This window comes from Lissotriton helveticus, chromosome 7 (assembly GCF_964261635.1).
Source record: "Lissotriton helveticus chromosome 7, aLisHel1.1, whole genome shotgun sequence".
NCBI lineage: Eukaryota > Metazoa > Chordata > Amphibia > Caudata > Salamandridae > Lissotriton > Lissotriton helveticus.
This window is the reverse complement of record NC_136068.1, coordinates 577,205,156-577,221,022: the sequence shown is the minus strand read 5'-3', so window position 1 is coordinate 577,221,022 and position 15,867 is coordinate 577,205,156. Positions and strand designations below refer to the sequence as shown.

At 45.1% G+C, this 15,867-nt stretch overlaps 1 protein-coding gene across 8 annotated transcripts in view; it reads left to right on the top strand.

Moving 5' to 3' along the window:
• The window catches only part of LOC144768773 (uncharacterized), a 9,320,023-nt gene that overhangs the window by 5,593,694 nt on the left and 3,710,462 nt on the right, over positions 1 to 15,867 (top strand). For all 8 annotated transcript variants that reach the window (XM_078652700.1, XM_078652694.1, XM_078652695.1 and 5 more), the window contains one exon: positions 12,560 to 12,726. In XM_078652700.1, the coding sequence (XP_078508826.1) occupies positions 12,560 to 12,726 (167 nt within the window). The remainder of the gene's footprint in view (positions 1 to 12,559; positions 12,727 to 15,867) is intronic.

Here is a 15,867-nt window from a genome sequence, read left to right as displayed (position 1 = left end):
CGGGAGATGCTCCGCCATCACCGAGTCCTGATGTGACAGACAGTATTGCCAAAATTCCTTGACGAGGACTGTCAGGGCCTTGGAGCAGGGCCCTCCCAGGTGGTTTATGTAGCGGACCACCGCCACATTGTCCATCTTGAGGACGCTGGATTGGGCTCTGTCCCTGGTCCAACACCGGACTGCAGAAGGTACCCGCCATCAACTCCAGATGGTGAACTCTCCACAACGGGCTCTGCAACCTGAACCGCTGGCATCCTACTCGATCACCAGGTCCGGTTGGGAACCGAAAATGGCCCGGCCATTCCATGCCTCCATGTGGGATAGCCACCAATGAAGCTCTTCCTTTGCTTCCTCGGAAAGAGGTACCTGATGGGTGTAAGTTAGACCCCCATGCAGGTGAGACGCTTTGAGTTTCTGGGGGTCCCAAAAATGAAAGGGGCCCAGGAAGATGGCCTGGATCGAGGTCGGCAAAAGGCCGACTATTCTGGCCATGCTGCGCAGAGAGGTCTGAGGTTTCCGTAAAATCTGCCGTTTCTTTTGATGGATTTTTGCCATTTTCCTGGACAGGAGGCTCAGGGTGTCCAATCACAAAACCTAGAAAGGTGATTGAATGACTGGACAGAAGACAGGTCTTCGCCTGGTTGATCACAAATTCCAGTGATTGGAGGAGATTTACTGCAGGCTGCAACTGCTGAGACAATGCTTTGGGACACTGGCTGCGGTGTGGGACAGGGAGATGCTTTGGTACCTCATGAGATGTCCCCACAGGCCACTTTGCAGGCAGCAGTGTCGATGTTGCCGTGGAGCATCATCAGCATCATCGGCGATGATACCAGGGTGGTGATGTGAAGTGAGGTGATGCAAAGTGCGGTGCCCACAGGTCACGGTGCTAGCAGCGGCTTGGTGACGGCATCGGGCGGCGACGTCCGTGATACCAGGGTTGTCGTGTAAAGCGGCGCAATGCTTTCTGTGTTGCCTACAGGTCACAGAGCCTGCAGCAGTGTCGGTGATGGTTTCAAAGTGTTTTTTCTTCTGTTTCAGCACACAACACACAGTTCCTAGTGCTGTTGGCAGATGAAATCGAAGTCTTTGATCCTCCTGAGACTTCCTACAGGAGGCAAGCTCTACTTCAAGCCTTTGGAGAAACTCAGGCAATAACCCCACTTGTGACTGTCTAGAGTGAATGCACTTCTTCAGCTCTTGTCAATCCAAAACTAGACATTGAATACACAAATAGATCGAGGCACATAGGATGGTTAAACAAGAAAATGTCCACTTTCTAAAAGGGGCATTTTCAAACACACAATTTAAAAACCACCTCCAGTAAAAGATGTGTTATTAAATTCTGAGCACAGGGATCCTAAATTCTATGTATCTATCTAAACCTAAATGAAAGTTACACTTCTAAAATGTTACAAGGCAGCTCCAATTTTAGCCTATGGGAGAGCTAGTCCTTGCAATAGTGAAAAGCGTTTTTCACTATCAGGACATATTAGCATACCACTACATGTTCTTCCTTTTCACATGCACTGCACCCTGCCCATGGGGGTACCTTGGGCCTATCTTAGGGGTGACGTACATGTAGGACAAGGGAAGGTGAGGGCCTGGCAAATGGGTACACTTGCCGGGTTGAATAGGCAGTTAAAATCTGTGCGTGCAGACACTGCAGAGGCAGGTCTGAGGCACATTTGAAAGGCTATGTGTGTGGGTGGCACAACAAGGTCTGCAGGCCCACTAGTATCATTTGATTTACAGGCCCTGGGCACTCTTCTGTGCACAATGCTAGGGACTTACTAGTAAATCAGATATGCCAATCATGGATAACCAATCATAGCACAATTTACATGGAGAGCATATGCACTTTAGCACTGAATAGCAGTGGTAATGTGCCCAGAGACCTAAAAACAACAAAAAATGGGTCAGAAACCGCAGGTCAAAAAAACAAAAAGTCAGAGGATAAACCTGCCAAAAATGCCAGGTCCAACATCCTGCCTGGTGCCACAGAACTCGGCAGTCATCTTCCTCCAGCTTGTATCGTTGATGTGTGGCCTCCACATACCCTGGAGGGTCGTCAACACTTCGCAAATCGCCAGAGAAACTCCCTTGAGATAGAGGTACTATCATCCTATAGCCACAGCCTTCAAAACAGCAAAGTCCAGTTCAGCATCGTCCAGCTCCCCAGCCTGACCAACATCTCCAAGTACCAGTGAAAGGTTCACCTGCTCTGGAGGGTCAGCTTGGCCTCGGCACTAAGTCTTGAGGCCCCATGGCCCACCAGAGCTGAAAGCCATTAATACCTGGGGTACCGGACCCCTTGCTGCAAAAAACTGCACATCGAGTTTAGGCGGACTCCAACTCTACAGTGAGCCAGAACCCGACGAGGAACATCAGAACTCTAGAGACCCGTCTCAGCATTGGTCCAGCAGCTCCAGAATCATTGCACCAAGGTGTCAGCCCCTGGCCGCTAGATGCTTCTTTGTGCACTGTGCCCAGCTGTACATCTTCACTGCACACAGCTAGCCGGGTATCTTCAAACCAGCTGTGATCCCATGGCACCAGAGCCCTTGTAACCTCTACTCTCCCCTGAGAGCCCTCTGACTTTTCTGCAAGTCCCCCTTTGTTTTGCTTTTACAGATGGCCGCCTGTCTTCATAGCGTGCCAGCTAAAAAGCCCACTTTTTCCTTGCTCCCCGGGAGGCTCCTGAGATTTTGGCCTTGGAACTTTGGACCTTGGCCCCCAAACCTTCTGATTCTAAAAGGTGGACCACTAAAGTAACTGCACTGTGTTGATTATCCAATTCCCTTTTTCCTTCCATTGAAAATGTACTGTGCATAATTGCACACCACCGCTAATATTGTATTTATTGTAATTTTCTCGTATAGCGAAAAGTATTTACCTTGTACCCGAAGTTCTTGGTTTAAATATTTTCATATAAAAATAAGTACTATTTTTCTTATCCGGTCTTGACTTCCTTCATTGAGTGTGTGTATCATTTATTGCCCCTGTGAGTACAACAAATGCTTAGCGGTACCCTCTTATAAGCCTAACTGCTTACCCACACTACCACAAAATAGAGCGTTAGTATTATCTACTTTTGCCTCTGTAAGCCAATAAGGGTCTCCCCAAACTCTCTGCACAGTGTACCCCATTGTAGCGCACAATATGGAAAGGTAGGCTTCCTACAACAAGCAATAGAACTGGTCTCTCTCTTGCAGCGAGGGAAAGCACAGAGGAAGTTTCCCTGCTTGCTTGTTGGCAAAACTCTCTACCAGTACAAGGTACTATAGTTTTCCTCAAATCAGCACCCAGAACGTTTTCCAAATGCATGTCAGTAGTTACAGCCTTCCTCTGCAAAAACTACATTTTCATCTACCTATACTTTGATGATTGGCCGATTGAAAGCTCACACTGCAAGCCAAGTAGAGAAAGATTTCGATTTAATTGTCTCTTCATTAGATTGACAAGCTGTTTGGGTGAATGTAGAAAAATCCACCACATCACCAGTTCAAAATATGGATTACCTAGGACCATCTGTGAGCACCATCGAGGGAGAAGTGTTTCTTTCAGAGGCCAGAGAGTGTACTATTTCTCAAAAGCGTGACCAGTCACTAAACAACACAAAGACATCAGCAATGCAGATCACCTCTCCCCTAGGATTAATGGCCTCATCAGTGGCATAGCAAGGTCAAGTGGTACCCGGTGTGGAACATTTCTTGTCACCCCCGGCTTGACAAAATGGCAAAATATGTGTTTAAAACAGATATTTTTGCCATTTTGTCACCCCCCTCAGTGATGACACCAGGGGTGGCCCGCACCCACTGCACCCCCCTTCCTACGCCACTGGGCCTCATGTATGTTTCAAGATCCCAACATTGCTTGGAAGATCAATGGTCACAACATCTCAGTGATTGGGAAGACAAATAAAAAATAACTTCAAGCTCAGCAATCCCTGCAGTGGTGACTCAACCCACAATTGTCTCAATGGAGTTCCCTTTCATCAAGCTCTACACATTCAGACCATTATGACTGATGCTTTTCTCACCAGAAATGGACCACATCGCAATGATCTTATAACTCAAGATGAGAGGAGTCCCAAAAAAAAGCTATACCACATCAATGTCCTCGAGCTAAAAGTAGTTCACCTAGCTCGCAGAGCTTTCCTGACAGTTTTATCCACGAATACAGTTTTAGTACAGACCGATAATACCACCACCATGTACTATTTAAACAATGAGGGAGGAACAAGATCAAAAACTCTATCACTAGACGCCCAAGCAGTTTGGCATTAGCTACTACTGAGGAATTTATTCCTTCAAGTTTTTCATCTGCCAGGTTTGTAAGACCAAGAAGCGGGCTTTCTCAGCAAACGCCTCTATGAAATCACAAGTGGGAGCTCAACAACAATGTCTTTGATTTAATTTTTCGAGTTTGGGGCTGACCAGAAATAGATTTATTTTCCATCAAACAAAACACAAAATGCCCAAATTACATACCCAGAATGTGTGCCCTAATGTCAATGGGCAACTCTCTATTTGATGAACTGATTGAACAGATTATATACACTTTCCCCCACAACAGCAATAATACCAGAACTGATGACCACATTCAAGCGCTCACCCACAACCTTAAACCCGATAGCTCCAAAGTGGCCAGGGCTATGGCGATTATCAGAGCTTCTTCACCTATCACTCCAACCCCACAAGAAAAATACATGCAACGACAATCCACTGTCCAGGACAGGAGGAAAGATCCTCCACCCCGAAGTACAATCCTTGAATTTGGCAGCATTGCTCCTGAAGTCATACAATATGGGCACTTAGGGCTTCCATATATACGTAGATTATAATCTTATAGCATTGGAGGTAGACACCCCATGGGTACCTTACACTGACACCTCAAATGTCATTGACAGGCCAGCTTTAAATGCATTTTTCTGCAGAAAACGACAGTGTTGTAAATAGTATAAAAAACACATTTCAGTATTTTCTTTCTTCAACTGTCAGGTCAAAAGTCCGCCAGCTGCACTCTGCACACACCGTTCCTTAAAGAGAGTCAGCAGCTTCCATTACCCAGCCTGCACTGTACTGCCAGTTTGCCTCATAGCCTCACTTCTTTTTGAATGGGAGAATATGACATGCCATTTTTTTCTTACTTTCTTTATTGGGTTTTTCCTATATATACCAGGTTACTGGATCAACGTTACAATCCAATGTCCGGTCAAGGACATTGTGCAACAACTCAATAATCTTGACGAGGGTTCTCCAAAGTCGGTCCTGGAGGGCCAGATCGGAGCCAGATTTTTTGCATATCCCTATTTAGATAAATGTAGTTATTTTAAAAATCTGGCATGGACCTGGCCTTCCAGGCCCGACATTGGAGAGCCCTGGCCTTGACTGCCATCTAAGTAGAGCTTTGCACAAGCCTACTCATCACATTGTTATATACAGCAGGTGATTGGTGCACACAACGGTTTGTATGTCTGGTGTCTATGTGCAAGTATTTCAGTTCGCTTCTGCAGATATGTTGGTGAACTGCCCAGGCCTTGATACCAACCCACACTCCTTCACATGTCATCTAGACAATCTTTCCGATACATTCACTGAACATCAGGGTACACTGCACAGCTCTCCCTGGACGACATGGCATTTTTATGTGAATTGCATTGACAAACTGGGAGGAGGGAGGGTTGTTAATTAATTTTTTGAGAATACTTACGATACAGAACTAGGATTACACATATTTTTTTTCTTCTGCATGATGCATCCTAGGATTCTCACCGATAGTCATAACGTAGAAAAGAATAGTAAACACATCCCCACTCAGGTTTTCAATGAAAATAGATTTTTTTTTGTAATTGAGACATGTTAATTAATTACAGTACGTTTGAGATGAACTAATGGAACACATTGCCTAGTGTAGCTTGATCCAGCAATGTGTCCGTTCAAGGATTTTGAGCCAGACCGTAGTGTCTACTGGAAGTATGAGTAGATTACCAGATTGCTGCTTTACATATGTGTGTATCTTTGGAAAAGTGTCTGGAGACCGCACACAGGCGGGGCTATTCTATGTTTATGACTTCAGTGATAATAACTACGATGCAGAACCAGGATTATAAGTAAGTACAATGTTATTACTTGCCTTTAGTATCGATTCTTCAGGTGGATACTCTTTCAACCCGCATACTGCTCAATGCTGTCCCCCGCCCTTTTCTGTGAAGTACCCTCTTCAACATATAAAAGGTTCCCAAGTTAGACACTGTCCCTTCATATTGTTAGACATGCCTCATCGGTGAGGGCAGAAGGAGGAACTAAGTGAACCGACGTCAGCTGCTGCGGCAGCACTTGTATATGTCTCCTCTCCGTCCAGGGGCGGCTGGTGACATTTGAAAGTGGAGGGCCGTAAACTAATTTGCATATTGCACCGCAGCGATCGAGCGCAGCGCGCGAGCCCGAACCACCTTGCATCCATCAATACATCATTCATGCATCCACCCATCATGCATCCATCCATACATCATTCATGCATCCACCCATCCATCCACCCACCCTGCATCCATCCATCATTCATTCATGCATCCACCCATCCATCCATCATGCATGCATCCATCCATACATCATTCATGCATCCATCCATCCATACATCATTCATGCATGCATCCATCCATACATCATTCATGCATCCACCCACCCACCCTGCATCCATCCATCATTCATTCATTCATGCATCCACCCATCCATCCATCATGCATGCATCCATCCATACATCATTCATGCATGCATCCATCCATACATCATTCATGCATGCATCCATCCATACATCATTCATGCATCCACCCATCCATCCATCCACCCACCCATCCTGCATCCATACATCATTAACACACTGTACTATCTCAAGTCATTTGTGCAAGCTAGTTTACTGGAACACCGAAAAACACACACTCTTACCTTGCTGCCGGTCCCACACACGTCACAGGCTCACAGCGCCCCTGGCCAATCCTGGCGCCAGGGGCACAGGTACCCGCAGCACGCCCATTAGGGCTCCTGATGGGCATGCGCAATGCCGCCAAAACACAAGTGCGCATGCGTGGGCACGGGTAAAAATTCACCCTCCATCTCCACGCATTCGTACTTGTGTTGCCGTCCGTACAATCATGTCAATGAATCAACATGACGCCCGCCCGGCGGTCTGACGTCATGTTGATTCATTGACATGATTGTCATGAGGGAGCTGCGGGCGGCGTCGGGCAGGGGGGGCTACGCCTCCACGCCCCAATGGACGAACCGCGCCTGTCTCAGTCACTTAAAGATCATCATGGAGCTACTAAGGAGCTGCACAACCCCAAGGGCCATGAAGGATCCAAAACAGGGCAAACCGATGTGGTCCATTGCACCACGAGACGAGGGAAGGACCGGCACCGCTCTGTGAGGGTGAGTCTTGGGAAACTCACAGCATGACCTGGATTGTACACTCTGGTGAACACACGGACCGGTGGAGCTCAACTCTGCTTGACTTCTATTGAATGAGCCTACTTTCAAGAAGAACCAGGGCACTAGAGAAATCTGGAGCACAGGCCACGGTCTCCATGCGAGAATACCCAGAGTGCTGAAGAAACCCTGCCTTGATGAGGAATCCTGCACCTACTTTTATGTGCTCACTTCGTTGACCAGGGGTGGGCTCCAAACTTGTTTGAGTTGTGTGTTTTGTGTTTTGTGTGTGGGCCTTATAGGAAGAATCCCAGCTGCAATGTCTGCTGGACTGTGAGCACCATGACCCCGACGCAGCCTTCTCAACCGGTGCTGCCTCCGTTGCTTGGATCAGTATGCACAGGTATCCTTGATGCCGATTTTGACTATCAGTCAGTGTGACGTGTGGCACATACACCATACCGAATGGGACTGTCCCACTGAACAACAATGATTGTATTGTATTGTATTGTAATTGCATTTATATAGCGCTTACTATCCCTGACGAGGCGGCGAAGCGCTTTTTCGGCGGGTAGCACGCTACTCCGGGACCCATAGAGGATTAGTGTTGAATTAGTATAGTGAAACATGCAAGTGCATTTTAAGTGGTGGGTAGGTTAGTCAGTTATTTGGATTTGGAATGATAGCAGAAGGATAGAGGAGGACAAAGGTTTGTATTTATTTATCTATCGCTCGCTTGTTGACGTATGCTATTCAGGAAGCCTATAAAGGATTAGTGGTGAATTAATATGAGGTAATTTCAGTGGTGGATATTAGTCTGTTACTTGGAGTGAGAAGGATAGCGGATGGATAAAAGGGGAAGAAATATTTGCATTCATATAGCACTTGTTACCCCTGATGGGTGTTGAAGCGCTTTTCTGGCGAGTAGCACGCCACTCCGGAACCCATAAAGGATTAGTGTTGAAAATTAGTATAGTATAAATATGAAGTAATTTGAGTAGTAGATATGTTATTCCGTTATTTGGGCAGTATATTAGTATAGTTGAATATGGAATATGGAATTTGAGAAGTGAACATGTTAGCCTGTTAATTTTGATTGAAAAGGATAGTGGAGGGAAAGAGTGAAGTATTTTTTTTTAAGGTCTTAGCAGTAGGAAGAGGCTTTTGGATGAGTGAAAAGAAGTTTTGGAGGGAAGGAGTCAGAGGGGAGAGTTTAGAAAGGTTTGTTTTAGGGGATCGGTGTAGTAAAAAGAGGTGTCAGATGATGCAAGGAGGGGTAGAGCAGGAGAGAGTCTAGCAAGGCTTATTTTGGCGATCATAGTAATGGTATGGGGTTTGGGATAAATGAGAGAGAGGATGTAGAGGATATATTGATAGATGTATAGGATGAGAGATAGGATAGTGCGTTAGAAGGAGCAGTAGAAAGAAGTTTGAGATGAGTCAGAAGGTTGGGCTAGAAGATATATAGAGCGAAGTATAGGCTGAGAAGAAATAGGCTAGTGCATTGGAAATGCTAAATTAGAAGAAAGTGATAAATATATAGTTCCATAAGTACATTGAAAGTATATAGATACATAAAGGAAGTAAGTATATTTAGATTAAATATATTGATAGAGGCAAAGGATGAGAAATAGGGTAGTGATTGGATATGCTTTTTCAGGAGAAAAGTAACAGACACACAGATCCAAGTACATGGAAGGTACATAGATGCACAATGGAAGTATGTACATGTTGACCAAAGATGATTTTTATTTATTGATGAATATTATTATTATTATTATTATTTTTTATTTTTATTTTCTCTTAACAACATAATTATTTTGCATGTTTTATAAAGTAATACACAAAGATAGGTACATTATTATTATTATGCGTTCTTATATAGCGCTCGATTACCCGTAGGCATCTCGGAGCTTGCCTTGGGAACCTGTCCTGGCTTTTCCCTGTGAGATACCCATACTGGGCATCCCCAAGGTGAAAGCCAGGCATCCCGCCGCGGGGGGGCCGTAGTGGAGATTAAGCAAGCTAATGCCCAGAGCTGCAGAGTGTGAACCCGTGACTCGAGTAGGCACCGAAACGAGAATTATCGAGTCCGTGGATATTTTGGGCTCAAGACCCTGCCGCGTCGGGAATTGAACCCTGGTCCCGGGTCTGACCTCTGCTTCAGGGTCTGCCTCCTCTAACCAGTGAGCCACACTTCTCCACGTACATATCTATAGTAAAACAAATGCTTATATACAGAGGGATATGCTGTACATTTCTTTTTCCGTATAGTGCTTATGTGGGGAAGAGACAGATCTTGAGTAGTTTTCTGAAGATAAGGTGGATGTCGGTGGATCTTATGTTGGGGGTAAAGAGTTCCATAGTTTGGCTGCTTGAACAGAGAAGGAGGTGCCACCCATGGTGTTTTTCTTGTTTGGTGGGATTTTGAGGCGAGATGCTCCTTTAGAGCGGAGGTTCCTTTGTTGAATGTGTTTGGTGAATTTATTCCTGATGAAGAGTGGTCCTATTCCATGTAATGCTTTGTGGGTGATACAAAGCAGCTTGAATGTGGATCTTCTGGCAACCGCTACTTCCAACTCCTCGTCGAAAAATCAAAATGGACACTAAGATACTGTCCAGGAAGACACATAATGGGACATGAAGTCACGCATTCGAAAAAGGGAGGACGTTTTTAGTGTGGTTGACCCCTATCAGGTCGGACTCCCAAGGTCACACAGTGTCCTAGCCCCCCCCCCCGAAAGAACTTCAGCAACTAAAACTAATACAGACTTTTTGCACTAAGGATATGCCTCTCTAGCGCTTATGAGCAATTTAAAATCTGGGTCTCCACTTGACCCCTGCCCAGCTAAGCTTTTGGGCAAGTTGGCGGAGGTGGTCAATCCACTGGCGAACCCTCTTCTCAATCTTTCGTTGAGTCAGGGAGTGGTTCCGCCAGTGTGGAAGCAGGCAATGGTCATCCCGCTGCTTAAAAAACCGGGGCTCGACCCGAAGGTCCCAGCCAATCATAGACCGATTTCGCTGTTGCCGGCCCTCGTTAAAATCTTGGAGAAGCACGTTCAGTCGGTGCTCTCCAATTTTCTGGAGTCTCATGAGATCTTACATGACTCCCAGTCTGGCTTCCGTACAAATCGTAGCACCGAAACCGCGCTCCTTGAGGTTTCTGAAACCATCAAAGGGGTGTTGGATACCGGGGGCAAAGTCATGCTGGTGTTGTTGGACTTGCCGGCGGCTTTTGACACCGTCCCCCATGATGGCCTCCTCGCAAGACTCTATGAGATTGGTCTGCGGGGGACGGTGCTCAAATGGTTTTCATCTTTTCTTGCCGGCCGCCGGCAAACGATCTGGACTCCGCCGGACACCGCCGTGATGCCGCCACTGGGAGTCGGGGTCCCTCAGGGCTCTATTTTTAGCCCGACCCTCTTTAACATCTTTATGACCCCCTTGGCGGCGGTCACGGAGTCTTTTGGTGTCCGGATCGTGTCGTATGCCGACGACACCCAGCTCCTTTTCTCTTGCGAGAGAGGGGCTGACTTTGACGGGGAGAGTATCCGGAATTGCCTTGGGGCGGTGTTCTCATGGTTCCAACTGAACAGCCTCAAGTGCAATTCCGACAAGTCCGAGGTACTCTTCTTCGGGTGCGACACGGAGCCTAGCTGGCAGGCCTGGTGGCCCATCGATATGTTCCCTCCGTCCGGCTCTTCCCCTATGGCTAAGAACTTGGGGGTTAAGATGGACAGGGGGCTGACGATGAAAGCCCAGATCTTTGGGGTGACCGGCACCTGCTTCGGTCTACTAAAAATGCTGCGGAGGTTCCTGCCTCTTTTGTCGGAGGAGCACAGGAGGCTGACAGTGCAGTCCCTGATAGGCTCCAGGTTGGATTATGCCAACATTCTTTACCTGGGCCTACCAGAGTACCTGCTGCAGCGGCTTCAAGTTGCGCAGAATGCGGCGGCCAGGGCCATTTTTGGTCTTAACAGACGCGCCAGCGCCTCCGGGCTAATGCTGACTTTGCACTGGTTACCGATCCGTAAACGGATCGCTTTTAAGGCCATGATATTGGCCTACAAGGCACTCCACGCTGTGGGAGCAAAGCATCTCCAAAAGAGATTGGTCTTTTACCAGCCGGGCCGCTCTCTGCGGTCTGAATCTTTGCTTCTGGCGGCTGTCCCTCGTGTCAAGAGAGCTCGCCTGGGCGGCCGCTCTTTCAGTCTGCTGGCCCCACAGATGTGGAATTTGCTTCCACTTCCACTTCGGGGGGCTACTACTCTTCTGGATTTTAGGAGAGGTCTTAAAACTTGGTTGTTTACCCAGTAGGCCTCCCTAGCAGTCCCTCTTCGTCTTTGTGTGTGTTGTGTTCTCTTTTTAACTGTGTTATGTTATTCCGAATTAGTTCCCCTTACCTAAAGCGCCGGGACACTCTTTTTGAGTATCCGTTGCGCTATACAAAAGAATAAATAACATAACATAACATAACATAATGTATAATGTTGTCCCATATGAACAGTCTAGTGAGCATCCCCGGTAAGATCCTGGGAGTGTGCCGAGGACACCATGTATAATTGTTGGTCTGAATGACTGAAATGTTATAGTATTGCGTTGTGTGTGAATTAGTAAAGTATATTCTCTTTTTAAATGCAAACCACTGACTACACATTGGATTCTTAACTCGTGATGGATGATTTATTCTAGTATGAGTAAGTAATCTCACATCACCGCTCTGAAAAAGCCTTGGACTGCTTTTGCCTTACTGAATGTCAGGTGCTAAAGGGGTTGTAATTCGTGCTCAATTTTCGCTTCGGTAGTAAGGATAAGCCCCAGGAAATCAGCAATAAATTCCTCAGACTGTTGGAGTTTGAGCCAAGTAACCCCTTTCTGTCATGGGATTCCTGAAAAAGTTTCCACATTTTTTCTGGCACAAGATCAGTGATTATATGAGCTGTAAAGATGTGATTGTGATTACGATGATTGTAAAATCTGTAAATGTTTTTTGTATATGAAATCAGAAAATATATTTTTTTAATATACATACTTTGTAAAAGTTTATAAGATTTGTTAAAAACAGAATAAACTATTTTACAAATTACAAATTGAATTGTTAAGAAGCATTTGTTCTATACCTGTTTTCACAGTCAACTTGAAGGACTGCAGCAAGACAAGGAGTATTGCAACGCCATGCTAGAGTATGTAAGTGTTATGGAGGCTCATATCTGTGACGGCACTGATCTACCGGAGACGATGATTGGTACCTCTCAGAACACTGCTCAAGTGCCCAAAATGAAAAGAACATTCCAGTGCTGTGAGTAGAGACCAGATTTTTTAATTCTTCTATTCTCGTATTCATACCTCATCAATATAAAAAAAAATTATGCTAGTTAAACATATCAAGTTGAGGACTGTCATGACCAGCCCTTAGGAGCCACAATCTTTTCTTTAATTTGAAGAGTATACGTCTAATAAAACAGAGGGTAGTTTTCTTCTGTTGTGATCTGACAGTCGATATCCATATTGAGGTCTAGGTCAGCGGAACTTTTGGTGCGTTGCCCAATTTAATGCGCATCTGTAATTTTTAGATGACCTAGTTTGAAATGTATCTTGTCTTTAGTCCAAGTAAACTTGTGTTATGTTTTTTTGAAGCTAAGCTGTACAAAGGCCTTCTTTTTATTTGCAGAGGGAGGTTTGATCGTATGTGTAATATTTACCTTGCTATTCTTGTCTAAAAGGTAAATCTAGTTCAAATGTATTATTTCAATAGTCCAGCCATAATAAAAGTTCTTGAAGTAGCCACTCTGAAGATAAGTATCAGAAAATACACTCGTCACGATAAGGAAAAGATGGCTGCTTGTTACAAACATTTCACTCTCTGCTATGTGCAACAGTCTACTGCTCTCACAATACATTCCAGCATAGTGTTCCAAGCCTGTTTGCTATACACGAAGAAAATAAAACAATGCCTCCGGTTAATAGTGATCACACACATTAAAGTGGTTCTGTAACTTAATAATCTCCTTGAAGTCATAAATATTAGAATGTTCCTGCTCCCAATTTCAAGTTTCTAGTTTATTTATTAATTGATTTAGACCTCTAGTGAGGTCAACAATTAAAAGTAAATACAAAAGATACTTTAATAAAAAGGACATGGTAACCATAAACACTGTTTATATCTAAAATAATGGTAAAAATGATTAATAAGAAGAAGTATACAAATTATAACAGGCAAATTCATTTGGAGGAAAATTTATTTTAGTGATCAAATCATTAGTAGCTAAATATCTTGTATGTATAGCATATGGGATTTAAAAATCGGAGCCGAGCTTCTACTACCATGTTCTTTGGACAGATATATAGCATGTGGGATAGATCTTGTTCCCCTCTCTACAAAGCTTACATAATCCTGTTTTTATCAATGGTTTTATCTCAATGCTTAGTGTAGGAGTCCAAAGGTAAAATCCCCAAGCTAAGCATGATGATACAGCGTGGAGCGCTGTATACAAGTGTACATCTCAGATACTGCTGAAAGGTCTTGTACCCAAGAGAAGCTGAATACGACCTATAGTGGGATAACTGAGCGCAATAGGCTGAATCTAGGCCAAAGCTGAGGTGCAGTGTCATATTTAAAAAACTAGCTTTAGATGGGCCCCCGTCCAGGACTGTACTGTAAGAGTAGGATTGTGTATTTAAAATGTAGTAGGGCTACTGCAAGTTTTTTATTTAATGTAACATTGCTCGACCCTACCTGAAAGGCCTTGAGCTTTAGTAGCGCTCTCACAGTATCTTTACCTGCGTGTAACATGTTATATGCCCATCTGATTGTGTTGGCCAGGACAATTGTATAGGCACTAGTCAGTGACAGTTCTACTTGAGTGCCTGGACTGGGGAACCCTGACTCATGTTAGGTATTTTCCGTAGTATTTTCACTTCGCACTTATGCAGGAAATGCCATTTATCTATTGGAAAATATTATAGTACAAACGTCAGAGTAGACGGAATTTTGGCTCCATACATTTCCAAAAGTGGAGAAACATGTTTCTTTCCTGAGAAAGAAAAAAACTCTTTAGAGTACTTGCTTTCGCGGTAGCCTTTCATTCTATGTGTCGAGGATATGATTTTTTTTCAAGGTTCTGTGAGAATACTCTCCCTAGATATATATACCCCTTAGCCACGTCTACAGATTTCCCTCTCAATTACAGGTTAAAGTGGGTATGTTGTTTCCTTCCCCCAAATGGAACCATTATTGTCTTCGACATATTGACTTTCAGGAAATTTTCTTCGGTGTAATTAAATAGAGCATCTAAGGTACGTTGTAATCCGATCGGTGTTAAGTAAAAAATGACAACATCATCGGCATACAGTAAGGTGTGGATTCCGTGAGAAGCTATCTTTAGAGGGAAATTCTTTATTCCTACTAAGCACTCTGGTAAGTCGCGCACAAACAGGGAGAACAGTACTTGGGCTAGCAGACAGCCATTCAAAGTGAATATCCTATGGCTTAAACCCTTTTTTCATCCCATCTGAACTCTGCACCTTGTTTCTGTGTGTCAGGCCACGATTAATCTTAAGGCATCAGGGATCCCCATTTTTCCCAATTTCCTCACAATCTCAGAACACTTCAGTAGGGTGTGTGTGTTTATCTATATATACATATATATATATATTCACTGGAAAAAAACATAGGTTTCAGGCACGTTATAGTTAGGAATTAGCATTTAAAAAAACATAGAAATTCACTGAAAAAGCCATAGGTTTCAGGGGCGTTATAGTTAGCTGGACATTTCACTTGTACAAAACCATTGAAATTCCACCGTTATAGTTAGTTCAGCTAACAATAACTTGCGCGCCCGCAATGCACTGCTGACATTAGATCACTCATCATATGGTCAGTGACATCACTCATGACATCACTAATGACATCTCAAATGACATCACCCCATCCCCCGGGGATGGCCGTTGTTCATTTTTTAAAACATTTTTTTTTAATTTTGGGGAGGGAGGCCGCATGGCCCCCCTCCCGGGCCACTTGTAGCCCCGGGGACCCTCTCCATTGGGGACCGTGGGGGGTCCCCAATCCCCCGACGGTCCCAGCCGGCTCCCCGCATAATCGGGAGCCGGCATTGCTTTTCCATATGGGAAGCTGCTAAGATGCTGCTCCCCGTGTGGAAAAGCAATTTGGTTTGAATTTTGAAAGAGAGAGCAGGTTTTCCTGCTCTCTTTTTCAAAATTCAAACCAAGTTTACTATGGCAGGGCGGGAGCCCTGAGTCTCCCGCCCTGCCATAGCAAACTACAGTGTCCCGGGGGTGGGCACCCCGGTACACTGCAGGAGCTGGCCCTGGGGGGTGGCAGTCCCCAGGGCTGTGATAAGGCTCCAGGAGGAGGGCCACGCGGCTCCCTCCCACAATCTACAAAGCCCCGGGGGTGGTGGTCCCCGGGGCTGGGGGGTCC